Below are 12,911 nucleotides of genomic sequence, written 5' to 3'. Positions count from 1 at the left end.
TGTCTAGAAAAGGTGCATAGCACAAAATGATAGTGCTGAAGGAATTGATTCCAGTTGTGGACTCAGATCAAGACTCTGACTTGGCAAAGTTTGGGCAAAGTACCTGTGTGCTTCTCTAAATGTACACTTTGTGGACTCTGTAATGTCAGGCCAGCAAAGACCCTGAAACAAGGTGCCCCATGGAGATAGCTGGGAAAGGATTTTGGAATAGTTTTAACCTTGTCACTGCACTCTTTCCCATTCCTGTCCATATTAGTATTCACAGAACAACTCTTTGCTCTTACTTGCAGGTTTTTATTTGCTCTAGATCAAAAACTGCAAATATCCATGATGCTGTTTCCTTGTTTCTTAGGGTTTTGAAAATAATTTCCATGTGGCTTTCCATGACTTGTGCTAAGTGCAACAACTACTTCTTGTGCTTTTATCAATGTTAAGTGTATTCTTTTCTCCTATTTCTGCAACAATGACATCTGGCATCAAGTAACACTACACATCATTAGCTGAGGAGCTCAGTGTTTAAGAACCTGGAATAAGAGCAAACTTCTGAAGTCAGGATGTGCATTAGCTGGTATCATTTGCTCACTCTTAATTACCTCTTCCCTTATTTGTCTCTCTTTAATAGTATGCCAACAACATCTTCTAACCTCTCACTCAGTAACTGATTTGTCAAGACTATAGGTATCATTTATTCCTAAGCATTTACATGTTTAGCCATGGGGTGCAAAACTGCACTAGTAATTACAAAACTGTGGATCTGGACTAATTCCACGAAAGGGTTTCAGGTTTAAATTGACAGATTTGTTCTGCTGACTGCCATTCATGTACCAAGCCAGGTACTTGTGTCAATCTGCCTAAAGTTGAAGTTTGTGTCTGGGGATGCTGACTGCCCTTCATGGGGAATCCTGTGCAGAGCTGTGCTGCCTTAGTCATGCTGGAATCTCAGCTGCCCCACAGGAATGCAGAAGCAGAGGTGCTTCACTGTAAATTGCCAAGAAGGGCAGAGGAGTGTCCTCGCTTATTCCTCTGGTCACTCGGGTTGCACAGAGCACTTGTGCTTTGCTAGGACAGTGTGGATGACTGTCCCTTTTCATCAAGGCACTGTATGAAAGCAGAGGCTGGGGAAGGCCAAACTTGGTGTACCTGAAGGAGTACAGAAAGAAACATGTCCATGAAGCAGTTGCTGACTGCAAAAGTTTGCATTTTTCCTGAGAAATGATCAGTCAGGGAAGAGTTAAACTGACACCTTCTCTGGCATCTACCTGCATTTGCAAATAAATCAGCCATAAGAACAACTTAGACAGCCTCCTCCTACATGGCTTCTCCACTAAAAGACGTGGGAGAACGGCAGTGGCGCTGCCTGTTTTGCTGCAACCCTGTCGGTATTTCAGGTATTGTGCGGAATTTCACCAGGTCCTGTGCAGATTATGGTGCTTTCAGTGCAATGTTATGCTGCTTCTGAGAGCCTACACTGACATATCACAAGCTGCTTTGCTGGGGATGGCTTGAACTCCAGGTTCAAGCCCACATTTGTGGCTTGGTGGTGCTTGGTGCTGCAGGTTAGAGACAGTGTTTCAAACAGGCCACAGTGTAGCAGCACCTGCTGCAGAAAATGTGAAGGATAATGTACGTAGCAATGCTGTCTTCCCTGTCATTCTCAACAGAATACCAGCTGGAAGATGATTCCACTGATTTGCTTCTCTCCCTTTTGGGACAGCACTGATTTTGAAATATTTTGCCATGTAAGGTCTTTATAATACATTGTTTATACCAGTTCTGGATGTGACTCCTCCTTATGCGGAGCTTGGAAATTAAACTTGCTGCATTTTTGGTTGAGCAGTAAAAGGAAGCTGCTGATAAATCTCTATACATATGTGCCCCAAGAAAAGAGGTTTGTTGGGAGGTGACAGGGTTAATCTAGCAGCACACAAGAGAGAACCAACACTTTTTTGTACCATGTATCTTGACTTATTCCATTATTATGCCCCTTTACATTTAAGACTGTTTCCAGCCAGCTTGCTACTAACCAACCTATCCATGTATGAACTGCAGTCACTGCAGCAATAAGTACTACACAGTCAAAAACATTTAAAATAGCAAAGCAAAACAACTTCATAGAACTAAACCAAAATGTCCATCTCAGCAGTACAGGACTGTTCTTTACAAACAAGGACATAGCAGGTAAGTCTTTACTGTTAACAAACCCAAACAGCCACATCTGAAAGTAATTGCTTGACATCTAGAGATCTGCTCCTACTGTAAGACCACAAGATCAAATACTGCTCTGAAGGTTATTGGTATCAAACAAAACAATTGTAAGGATTGTTATTGGTATCAAACCAAAACAACTGTAAGCATTTTGGAGAGCCACATCTCAAGGAAATAAATCACTCCTGCTGTTCCGAATGTGTCGGGTCGCTGTGCCTGCGATGGGGAGTCGCTCTGTTCACACACACAGCTCCAGCACAACAGGCTGGAGGATCCAGCACTGGGGCTGCTGCATACATGCCATGCATTTGCAATTGTAGAGCAGCCAGCTGCTGGATGCCAGGCATTTGGAAAAGCACTTGATAGCCGTGGCAATACACAGTTGTCTCCCTGAGCTCTTCTTACAGGACAGAGGATCAGATTGCATAATGCAGAAAAATCCCATATTATAAAGAATATCTGGCAATGGCAATGTTGCCTCATAGACCCTGGCTATCCTGTTGGAATGGGAACCAAAAATCTGGACCCTGCAGGCTCATATCTTGAGTTAAATTGTATCTGTTAGACAGATGCTAACCCAGGTCCTCTGGGAAAGAAAGTAGGGATGTAACAGAGAACAGAATTTGTCTTTCAAGAGTTTGGAAAGCCAAATTCTACACAATGCATAGTGTTTACTATCTGCTGCTGACTCTGCCAGCAAAGGGCAAGCTGTTTATCCTATTGTCGCTCTGTTTCCCATGTATACACTAGAGATTATCCACTTACCACTGCTGAAACACACTTGGAGGTTGTAAATTGGAAACTTCTGGATGACAGGTCAGTAACTGTGATTTTGACTGTAGCAGCCCATGCAAACCTGGATTAAACTGTGTTGAAATACAGGATGCAAATCCAGAGCACGTCCTGAAGAGTGTGCAAAGCATAGTTCTAGTCTGCACGTGGTACAGAAGCTAGTGAGGGAATACTGAAGTATTTCTTAATAATTTATTGAAATATTAAATTACTGGGCATATTAATTTCTATGTTGAACATATCAGGTCAGGGTTTGATTTTTTGCAAGTCCTATTTTCTGGCTCAGGAGTGGGTTTTACTGCTGAGTTCCAACATGAGTTAGGAAAATAGTGTTTTTCTACCTCTTTCAAAAAAATTGTTTCTGTGAAGCAGCTTGGGCTGGAGTCAGTGCATCAAATCCTGAATGTTCCATCCCTGCTCCTCTCTGAAACTCATGGTGTGCCTGGATGTGACCACATGAGTTTAGATGGCAGTCTCAGTGCTCCTGGGGTACCCAGGAGTCTGAGTCTGGATCTGTGTTACTCCAAAATGTTTCCTTTGCACAGCAGAAACAAAATGTGCGGGCAATTCCATCCATCAGCAGTAGAAAACTCCTCCTAAAAAGGAGGGCAGGGAGTGTTTCAGAGAAACAACCTCTCCCCCTTGCCAAGATGGAAGGCTTTTAAACCTCTGTGCTGCAATCCAGACTGCGAGGAGCTCCTGTCCTGCCACTGCTGCGCTGTTACTGTGGGCAGGACCAAGAAGCCTTTGCATCTTTAAAGCGCTGATGCTTAATTCGTGGGGCTGTTCCTTGAGAGATCTGGCCAGGTCTGGCAACCTTGCCAACATAACACCTTTTTTTGGAGTTAAACAGGACAAGGTGGTGCTGCTTACACGTTGCCTGGTCTCTGATTGTCCAGATTTAGACTATCTGGGGAGGAGGGCATGTGAACAGTGTTCCTGCCTCTGCCTTTGCCAGCTGTCCCTGCCTTGCCAGTGGTCAGTTCCCGTGAAGTCAAATAGCTTGGGTTTAAGTTTAGGGAAGATGAAATTGTGCTGCAGCTATCCAGAAGACAGCGTTTTAAAATCCAGGCCTTCAAAAGTCTGGCTCAGAAACCCTGCCAATCTGGGGGCTGTAGTTATTAATTCCGTTATTTTGAAGTCTGCCCTCCTGTCACGCTCAGGAACACTCCCCAAAGTCAGAGAGCGCTTTAAAAAGAATCATAGCTGCTATTATTATTGTATTAAACATAACTGGAGATTCCCATATGCTGCCGTGCCTGCGGGAGGTGGCCCCGGAGGGGGACGCGGTACCCGGGCAGGAATGGCAGTGACAGAGACGCGCGGAGGATGGGAAGGAGCCGCGAGGTCCCTCGTTGCTCGGGGCGGGGGGGACCCTCCGGCGGGGCAGTGCCCGGGGCGGGGGCAAACGGGGCGGGTGCACAGAGCCCGGCCGGCCGGAGGGAGGGAGGGAGCGGGCGGGGAGGAGGCTGGGCCGGGCCGGGCCGCCTATTTGAGGGAAAGTAGCGCACGGCGGGTGCTCAGTGCCGGCCGCCGCGGAGAGGCAGCGGGCGAGCGGCCGCCGGTCGGTGCCCGCAGCCGGCGCGGCGCTGCCCCCCTGCCGAGGACTGCCGCGCTCGTCGCACGAGTGGCGGCGGGGGGAGCCGCCCCGCGGGGCCGCCTCTGCCCCTTCCCCGCCGCGCCGTTAATGGAAACATGGCGATGGCGGCTCCGACCGGCAGCGCGGCGCCCGTCGCCCCGGCCCTCTGCGGCCACCTGGCCCTGCTGCTGCTCCTCGCCGCCCCCGCCGCCCACGGCTACAGCTTCCCCCAGCAGCACACGTAAGTGCCGCCGCCCCGGCCGGTACCCCCGCCCCGCGGCTCGGCCCGGCGCGGTGGCGCATCGCGGGGCCGTCTGCCCGCTCCCCCTCCCCGCCGGAGCGGCGGGTTGAGGAAAGGACCCAAAGTTGCTGGAAAGCACAAACTTCCCCGGCGGGTGCCGGTCCGCAGGGCGGCTGTCGGAGCCTTAATGTGGCGAGAGGGGGGAAAGACCAAAAAGGACTTATTTTCCAACCCCCCCATCCTCGTTTCAAGCACACAATATGGTACCCACAACCGGCCGTGCACACCGGAGTTTGAGCATAAACTAATAATAGCTGGATAGTTCCACAGGCTATCCGAGCTGGCGGGTCTTCCTCTCCCTCCCTCTGGAGCGACTAAAATTGACTGTAATGTACTGAAAGAGAGTCGGAAAGCAGCTCGTTTGGGTGAGGGGGTGGGGGACTGGAGAGTCGCTGCAGGAAGGATATAAATAGATTTTTTTTGAAGAAGAAATTGCTTTAGAAGTTAATGTTTGGGAATATTTTCTGACAGGGATGGCTCTCTTGCCTACCGTGGTAACCCTAAACCTGTCCCTCTCCACACATCCACGGGAAACCTTGCTGAGATGTATTTTAAGAGGCTGTCATCTCCGTTATGAATTGCTGAGGTTTGTTGACACAAAACTGAAAAAAATCCAGACAATTCGAAGTAAAGGCTGACACCGTGTCCTTACAGTCTGCATTTCTGAAGGTGGGGGAAAGATTTCAATGACATAGAGTTAATAATAGCAGTGTTGCCCTTAACTTTGTGCTGCCCCAGTGGATGTGCACTGCTTTATGTCACAGTTGTCTTTTGTCATTTGTGATTTGCTTAAGAATAGAAATACATTTCATATGTATATATATATATATATGTCATAGGAAGTAGTTTTGAAAGCCTTTTAGATTAGTGTCTTTGATCTCAAAGTACATTTTTGCAAGTATGTAGTCAGGCCTTCTGAAAAGAAGGCTTATCGGCAGAAGAAACAGTGTTGTTTATTTCGGAGAGCTGTAGCTTACTGTGTTAATATCTGCCTTCACCAAAGGAATGGTTGCTTATTCCAAAATCCTTCCCATTACAACAGATTCCTTCTGGATTCTTTTGGGGCATGTATTCATATTTTTAAATATCTTTGACCTTTGGGAGCCGATGGGTTCCCTTTTCCTGCTGTCACGTAAATACACAAATTCTTCAGAATAAGACCCTGAGAAATGTCTACCTACAGGGGGAGGAGAGGAAAGGGAACGTGCCAGTTCTCGTCCAAGTACCACAGCCTTGTGGCCTGATCCAGCCTTGCTCTGCCATGAACGATCTCTGCTTCCATGAGAATGCCTAGAGAAGCAAAGGGGATTCTGTACGTCATGCAGCACAGCTCAAGTTTGTGGGATGTTTTTGATATTTCAGCAGCTTTTCATGGATTGCAAGTTGTTGCATTCACTTATTAAGTTCAGAACACAGTATCAATTTATAGAATAAATTTCTTTTGGGTACCAGTTTGTGAGTCAAAGCTGTGTTTTCTTTCTAGCAGCAGAAAGTTTTATATGAAGGTTCTTCTACGAGAGAGACATAAAAAGGCTTATAAGTTATAAATAATGTGCTTGCATTCCCTCACCCGATGATCTATGTTATTCTAATAAACCATGCCAGCTTTTTAACCAAAGCAGTCTTATTCCAATTAATTTGGTGGGGTTTGCTAGAATAAATTTTGTTAGCTCTGTGCTCTTATCTGAGGTTTTATCAGAGTGGGCCTGATCCTGCACTGAGGCAAGATAAGCAAAAGCTGAAGCTACTGGCAAAGATCCATAATTTCTTGCAAATACAGAGGAATGATCCTAAAGAGGCCACTAATTGTGTGTGTGTGTGCCTCTGGTGGGAATCAGTGCTGTCTGGCTGCATCTGGAGAAGAGACACAGAAGGGACGCAAGACCTCAACCTGACCTGATACCTTCTTCCTTGTTTGGTTCCCCTCATGACCTGCTCTGTGAACCCAGAGAAGAGAGGAGTGATGAATGGATATTTGATGATGATGCACAATTGCTGGGCAGTAGGTTAATGCTGTAACCTGTGGGTTGAAATGCCTGGTGAGCTCTGCCCTAGGGCTGCTGTGATTATTTCTTTCTTGGGAAGGAAATACTTCATGGGAGTAAAGAGTGCGATGGTAACTGGCACCAAGGCTTGAACAATCCCCTGTAACTGACTGTTCCCCCCGAGTAGTTACCTGTTTGCAGCCTTCTTGATTTTAAAGAGGCTGGATATAACTTACATTTTTTGGGCCGATTTACCGGGAGCGAGTTGAGCTGATGAGATGTGCTGCTGAATTCTTCCCATTACCAGCTAATTTTCTCCTACTGTGGACAATGCACCCTTGTGAATGATTCAGAGCATTGATAGAAATATGTTTGTCTTTCAAGGAAGTCATCTTTTACTACAGGACTCTCAAAAATGAGGCTGCTTTTTTAAGCAGCCCCAGAACTGTTTCATTCTGGCAAGCAGTAGAGTGAATGATTAGGATATCTTGCCTAAGCGGGGGGTGGGAAGGAAGAAAATAAAAAATATTTTTGGGTTTTATTTTTGTTTACAGTTGTATTAATTATTGTCAGTGTGTTGATTCTTGGTTCTGTCCCTGATAAATCGTTCTACATTATCTCTCTCCTCCCGGGTAGCATGGTTTTAATCATCTTATGCTGAGCTAAGGAAAGCTCAGCTCAGCCAGTTGTCCAAAGGGGAGTTTCTCATTGAGATTTAAAAAGCAAAATCCCAGATTGGAACAAACCCATTGGGGCGGGCGTGTTAGGTGATGGCCACTGACTGACAAGACTCCTTTTAGGAATTGTCACGTACAAGAATGTGCATCTGTGTGGGCAACGGGATTAATGGCTGTGGAAAGGAAGGCTGTTGCTTGCAGTTAATTTTTCTTTTAAATAGTACACAGAGGGATTCCTGTGGCAGCATGGTAACAACCTCTGCTTGAATTTCTGAGCAGTTTGGTATGAAATAATTGAAAGCCTGGTCAGTCAGGGAAGTCCTGTACCTGGATCGCCATTGCCTCGCGTTAGTGGAGATCGTGCACATCCATGCTGGGGAATGTGGCTGCCAGTGCTGCCACTGGGGAGCAGAACAAACCCCCTCCTCATTTCCAGCAAGGCTTTTAGTCACTTGGACTTGAAAGAAAATTGCCATCTGCTAGAGGGTGGAGAGCCATTTGCTTCTTGTGAGGAAGCAGGTGTGTGCAGAATTGCTGTGTGTCTGCTTGGCTTCATCGCTGCTCTGCAGGGCATCTCTGACCAGGCAGCAGAGAAGAAAGGTATGTCTGCAGGGGAAAGTGCCAGTGTGGTGTCCATGGTCCAGTCCTGCTTTTCCAACAGGTTTAGCACTTGTCAGATGTAGACAGTTTTGGGCAGAAAGCTGGAGGTGTTACCCCTGTTCCTGTCAGATAGTGAGCGGTGAAGGCTCCTGCTCAGAGCAATAAGACTTAATATCTTCCCATCATCACTGGAAGGTGGGCCTGAGGCTGCCTCATCCAAATTAGTTGCTTCTTTGTAGCAGATTTTGATTTGTACTTGTCATTTCACCCCAAATGAGGTTAATGATGCTGGTAGTGATAGCACATCTGGGCTATCAGGCCTTGAAATAAATAACTCTATTAGAACTGGATGCTTTAGGGTTTGCAGAATGCCACGTAGAGGAAGCTCCTTCTCTTGTTCTACTGACCACCTGCTGTGCAGTCAGAAAATCTCTTCCAATTATGGTTTTGATGCTTGGCATTGGAACTTGTCTGGAAAGGAGCAGAGAAGCTGGAAGATGGCCCTGCTTGTCTTCTGCTGTGCTCCACTAAGCAGAGAGACAGCTCCCTGGGAGGGCAATCTACCACCAGGAGTGACTGACAGATCCTGGCCCTCCGTCCCTGTGAGGGCTGAGCAGCCTCTGTGACAATGTGTACTCAGTGGAGGCACAAATCCCCAATGTCCCTGCAACAGCCCTGTGCAGGCTGTGCTTGGTGGCAGAAACCACTTTTGAGGTGGGCACAGGCACCCTGAACTTCTCAGAGGTATAAGAAGAGCCTTACAAAGAGGAACAAATGTTTTTTAAAATCCATTTGCAATATTTCTTGCTGTTTCAAAACAAATTTCTCGATTCCGGTTACCATTTCTGAGTGCTTCCTTCTCAGTTCTCACACAGAGAAAGAATAGAGCATTGCAGCATTCTTGCCTGTGACACCTCAACATTGTAACCTGCCTGCACTCATCCCCTTCAAGATTGTGGTTTCAGGAGTTTGAGTTTTTCAACTGTATACATTGAGAAATTGTTAATTGAAATTCTCTTGAGAAAGTGTGTGGGTTCCCACTGAAATCAATAAGGCTCCTGCACGTAGACCTGAGGGTAGAAATGGGCTCCTGCTTGGTGTTTGACAGGCGGAGTTCAGCAGCTTTGTTGTAAAGAAGCTTTGTGTGTGTTTGTGTGCAACAGCCCCTGAAAAGCTGAAAGTGGTTGTGGAGAGTCTGAATGGAAACCTGAACGTTTATCCCTGAACAGGCTGCCTGGTGTTCGGCTTCAAAAGCCAGCAGAACAGCTCTCGAGGGCTTGCGTGCTGGGGCATCGGCACACTGCAACGTGGAACACGTGCACACGCTGTACAGTCAGACAATGCTTTTTCACCCAATGAAATACTCAAGTGAGATGAAATAAAAGCAAAAGTCATTACCAAACAACATACTTGAGTGAAATATTCAGTAAGAAAGGAGGGTATCGGAACGCTCCAATATTAACTTTTCTCTTGAAAGCAAAATGTGTTTTGTTAGCAAAATTATTTTTCCTCTCTGGGGTGTTGATACTAGTTTGTTGTTTTAGAGCAGTTCCTGTAATCTAGCCTTCATCCTCGAGTTTATTGTTGCTGGGTTGCATGGGGAATGGGGTTGTACAAATTGTTGTTACTGCGAGTCAGTTTCTGTCAACAAGCTATTGGCATGGTTTCCTTTAGGTTGAATTATTTGATCTTTTGCAGAATGCATGTAGATTTTCTTCATTACCTTGACAGTTTTCCTACAACCCTTCCCATTCTGTCTCAGCCATTATCTTTTGGTCATAAATACAATGAGAACTAAAAGGTGTTTATGCAGACCAAAGGATTCATTCTTCCTCTGTAAAGGGAAGTGTTTCTCGAATTGATTGATGTGTGAGTGATGGGGATATTTAACCAGATGAGCTGGTTACAGGTGAAAGGGCTGCAGGGTGAGAGACACAAGGATCTGAACGCAGTCAGGCCAGACAAAGGGTGCATGGTCTGTGCTTTCGGTATCTATTCATTAATTCATCACAAGGTCGTTATCCTTGCTTGTGATTAGGCTACCGTGCCACCTCCTCGGAAGCTGCTGCTCAGTCTGGAGGGGGACGGGGCCGGAGCTGTTGTACAGCACAGCTTCTCCCAAGGCTGTGTGAGACTGCCTTTCAGGAGAACCAGCATCAGTTCTCCTCCCGCACGTCTAGTTGGGACTGAGAACTCCAGAGGAGATAATTGCTGACAGCAATCAGATTGGGTGCTAAATGCCATATAAACCATCTAGGTCAATAACGATGGTAAAGCCTTGGGCACAGTTGTCAAAACAGCAGTCGAGTTTGCCTATCTCTTTGTGCAGTGACACCACTGATTGTGCATAGAGTTAAACGCAATAAATACAGGATGCAAGATGATTTCTAGCTCTGGTGTATGTCAAAATCCCTGAAGTTCTTGCAATGAAAAGGAGTTCTATAATAAGAATGTCTCTTGCCTCCCTCGACCTTGTTCCTTCTTTCATTGTCCTTGAAGAGTGGGGATGGAGCTGTGCTTTCTGTGGACTAGGCTACAGCTACATCTGCACCAGTGGGTTTCTGTTATGAGTCCCCTGGAGCCCTGGGTAGATTTTGGGTATCCTTGGCTTCTGCTGGTGTGAAAACTGTTCTACCCTGTGACACTTGGGGAATTCCTGAATCAATATGGGTTGTGCCTACGGTGAGTATCACTGTGATAGAAAACCCGGAGTGATGCAGTACAAAGGCACGCTCATTTACCTGGCAAAGGTTGTCTATCTTGAATTATTTATGAGGTTTCACAGCACACTAGTAAATTTTGTAAAAGCAATGGAGTCCTGGTAATGTGAGCCTCTTCACTGCAGCTTCCGTAGTGGAGTTGTTCTGAGGAGGTACAGGAGGTGGGGGATGGAGGAGGAGGAGGAAGAAATAGGCAGCAAGTGGAGGGATGGAGAGAGACTGCTGTTTTCATGTGCAAATGATGAGGTGTGCAGAGCAATGAAGTGCGGATTAGTTAGATCATGCTGTGCATTGGAGCAAAAATCCGTGTAGTGTTAGAAAGCAGCCTATGCTTCAGGGAAAGGTGGGGGGTGGAAAGGATGAGGAGTACAGACACAAGGACTGAGCAGGGTGAAAATCTCATGACCAAAATACTGGCTGCTTCCCATCTGTAGAAATGCTGTTTGCAGGGGTAGTTTGGTTAAAGTACATACTCATTTTGGTGAGGTTTTCTTATCCGAGTTCCAGTAAAGAAGACTCAAGCCAGAGCTGACCAGGCTTTTCTGTGTGGCATTCAGCAAATGAGAGGCTTGGAAGTGTGCAGAGCACGTGGCTGTTGACCAGAGAGGTTTGCTCAGCATAACCTGGAACATGTGTGTCCACAGGAGCATCAAGTCAGTGTTGTCCAACACAGAGAGCGAGGGCAGTCAGTCAGAGTCCTGGCAGCAGTGCGTGGGCTTCCTTCAATCCCTGCTGCAGCACCATTTCAGTGCTAAAAGTTAGTGCTGCAGCACAGGCTCACGGTGTGGCTGCCACTGTGCACCAGATTTGTTGGTACATAGAGCCTGCCCCGTGCCTTTGGGCTTCCGAGCTTCTTGGCCTTGCAAGCACAAAGTCAGCCCTTAAACGGTCGAATTGGCAGAAAGAATTGGGAAAGTATTGTATCCATCTCCACTGAAGTGACAAATGAGGATATGATTCTCCTTATAAATACCAATGCCTCTCAACTCACAACAGAGCTGGGTTTTGTGACTTTTGTCACAAGCTGCCAGTTGGCTGTCAGGCTCTGTTTCTTCTCCAGTGGGCACTTAATACTCTGAAGTCCAGAAGAATCCTGTATCTGAAGTCTGAGTTCACATTCATTCTCCAAACAGGAAAGCAAAACAAGGGACATATATCTAAATAATTTTTAGAGCTAACCTTGTATAAGCTACTTACCCTTCAAAAATATATAAAGCTCTCAGTGATATAACTTCTGTTGAACCAGAGATATTATTGTATTTGAATTCTCGCATCTATTAAATTTCATGTAATATCTCTCTGTTGTGGATAATAAACACTCTGTGCAGTATGAAACAGGGAGGATCATGAATGCAGTGCTTTGTTTGCATTTCTAACATACAGTGGGTTTTACAGGCAGATTTTTTGGCAGCTGTAACATGAACACCAAAATAGAGACAGACTTAAGCCAAGCAAAGCACCTAATGTTCAACTTTATCAGGTGTTGCAGATTGAGTCAGATTCTGGGCTGTGAGTGGTTGAATGTCTTTTTATTGCTCCATAACGAACTCAGTAGACCCAGAAGGAGCCAAAGTGCCATTTCCTCATGTCTGAGGTAGTCTTGTAAATTAGAGGTCTCTGCTAAGTGTTCACTGTAGTGTCACATTCTTGGGATCAGTGTGTGTGGGAATTATTGTGTGAGCTCTTGTGCTTTCAGTACCTCTGCAGGAAAAGGGATGCCCCTTGCCCAGGTGAAAGTCAGCTTTCTGCAGCAGTGTGTCATGCATCCCAGGGGAAGAAAAGGGTGGAAGTAAAAGCATTTAATTATTCAAGGCCATCAAGCTGAAAAGGGTTTCAGGACAGTGAGCTAGGCAGGCGTCAAAGCTTCGTGGGCACTCCTCTGCTTTCCCCTCCTCCCCTGCCTGCTCTGGGAAGGAGAGTAGATTACATGAGTATGAAAAAAAATCAACATTTTTCTCTTCATGCAGTTCTTATCTTTTATTTATTCTGTTTTTGTTGGCTGGAAAGTCTTAATAATTGTTGATCAGTGACCAAACTGATGACATTATTTTG

General features: G+C 46.1%; 1 protein-coding gene across 2 annotated transcripts in view; it reads left to right on the top strand.

Moving 5' to 3' along the window:
- The first annotated feature begins 4,539 nt into the window (after positions 1–4,539).
- Positions 4,540–12,911, top strand: part of CACNA2D2 (calcium voltage-gated channel auxiliary subunit alpha2delta 2) — a 211,585-nt gene continuing 203,213 nt past the window's right edge. For both annotated transcript variants that reach the window (XM_041425943.1, XM_041425942.1), the window contains exon 1: positions 4,540–4,817. In XM_041425943.1, the coding sequence (XP_041281877.1) occupies positions 4,693–4,817 (125 nt within the window). In that variant the 5' untranslated portion in view covers positions 4,540–4,692. The remainder of the gene's footprint in view (positions 4,818–12,911) is intronic.

The sequence above is a fragment of the Onychostruthus taczanowskii genome, unplaced genomic scaffold, assembly GCF_017590055.1.
Source record: "Onychostruthus taczanowskii isolate IOZ18803 unplaced genomic scaffold, ASM1759005v1 scaffold9, whole genome shotgun sequence".
Taxonomy (NCBI): Eukaryota; Metazoa; Chordata; class Aves; order Passeriformes; family Passeridae; genus Onychostruthus; species Onychostruthus taczanowskii.
The sequence above is the reverse complement of the archived record's forward strand: the minus strand, read 5'-3'. Positions and strand labels throughout refer to the sequence as shown.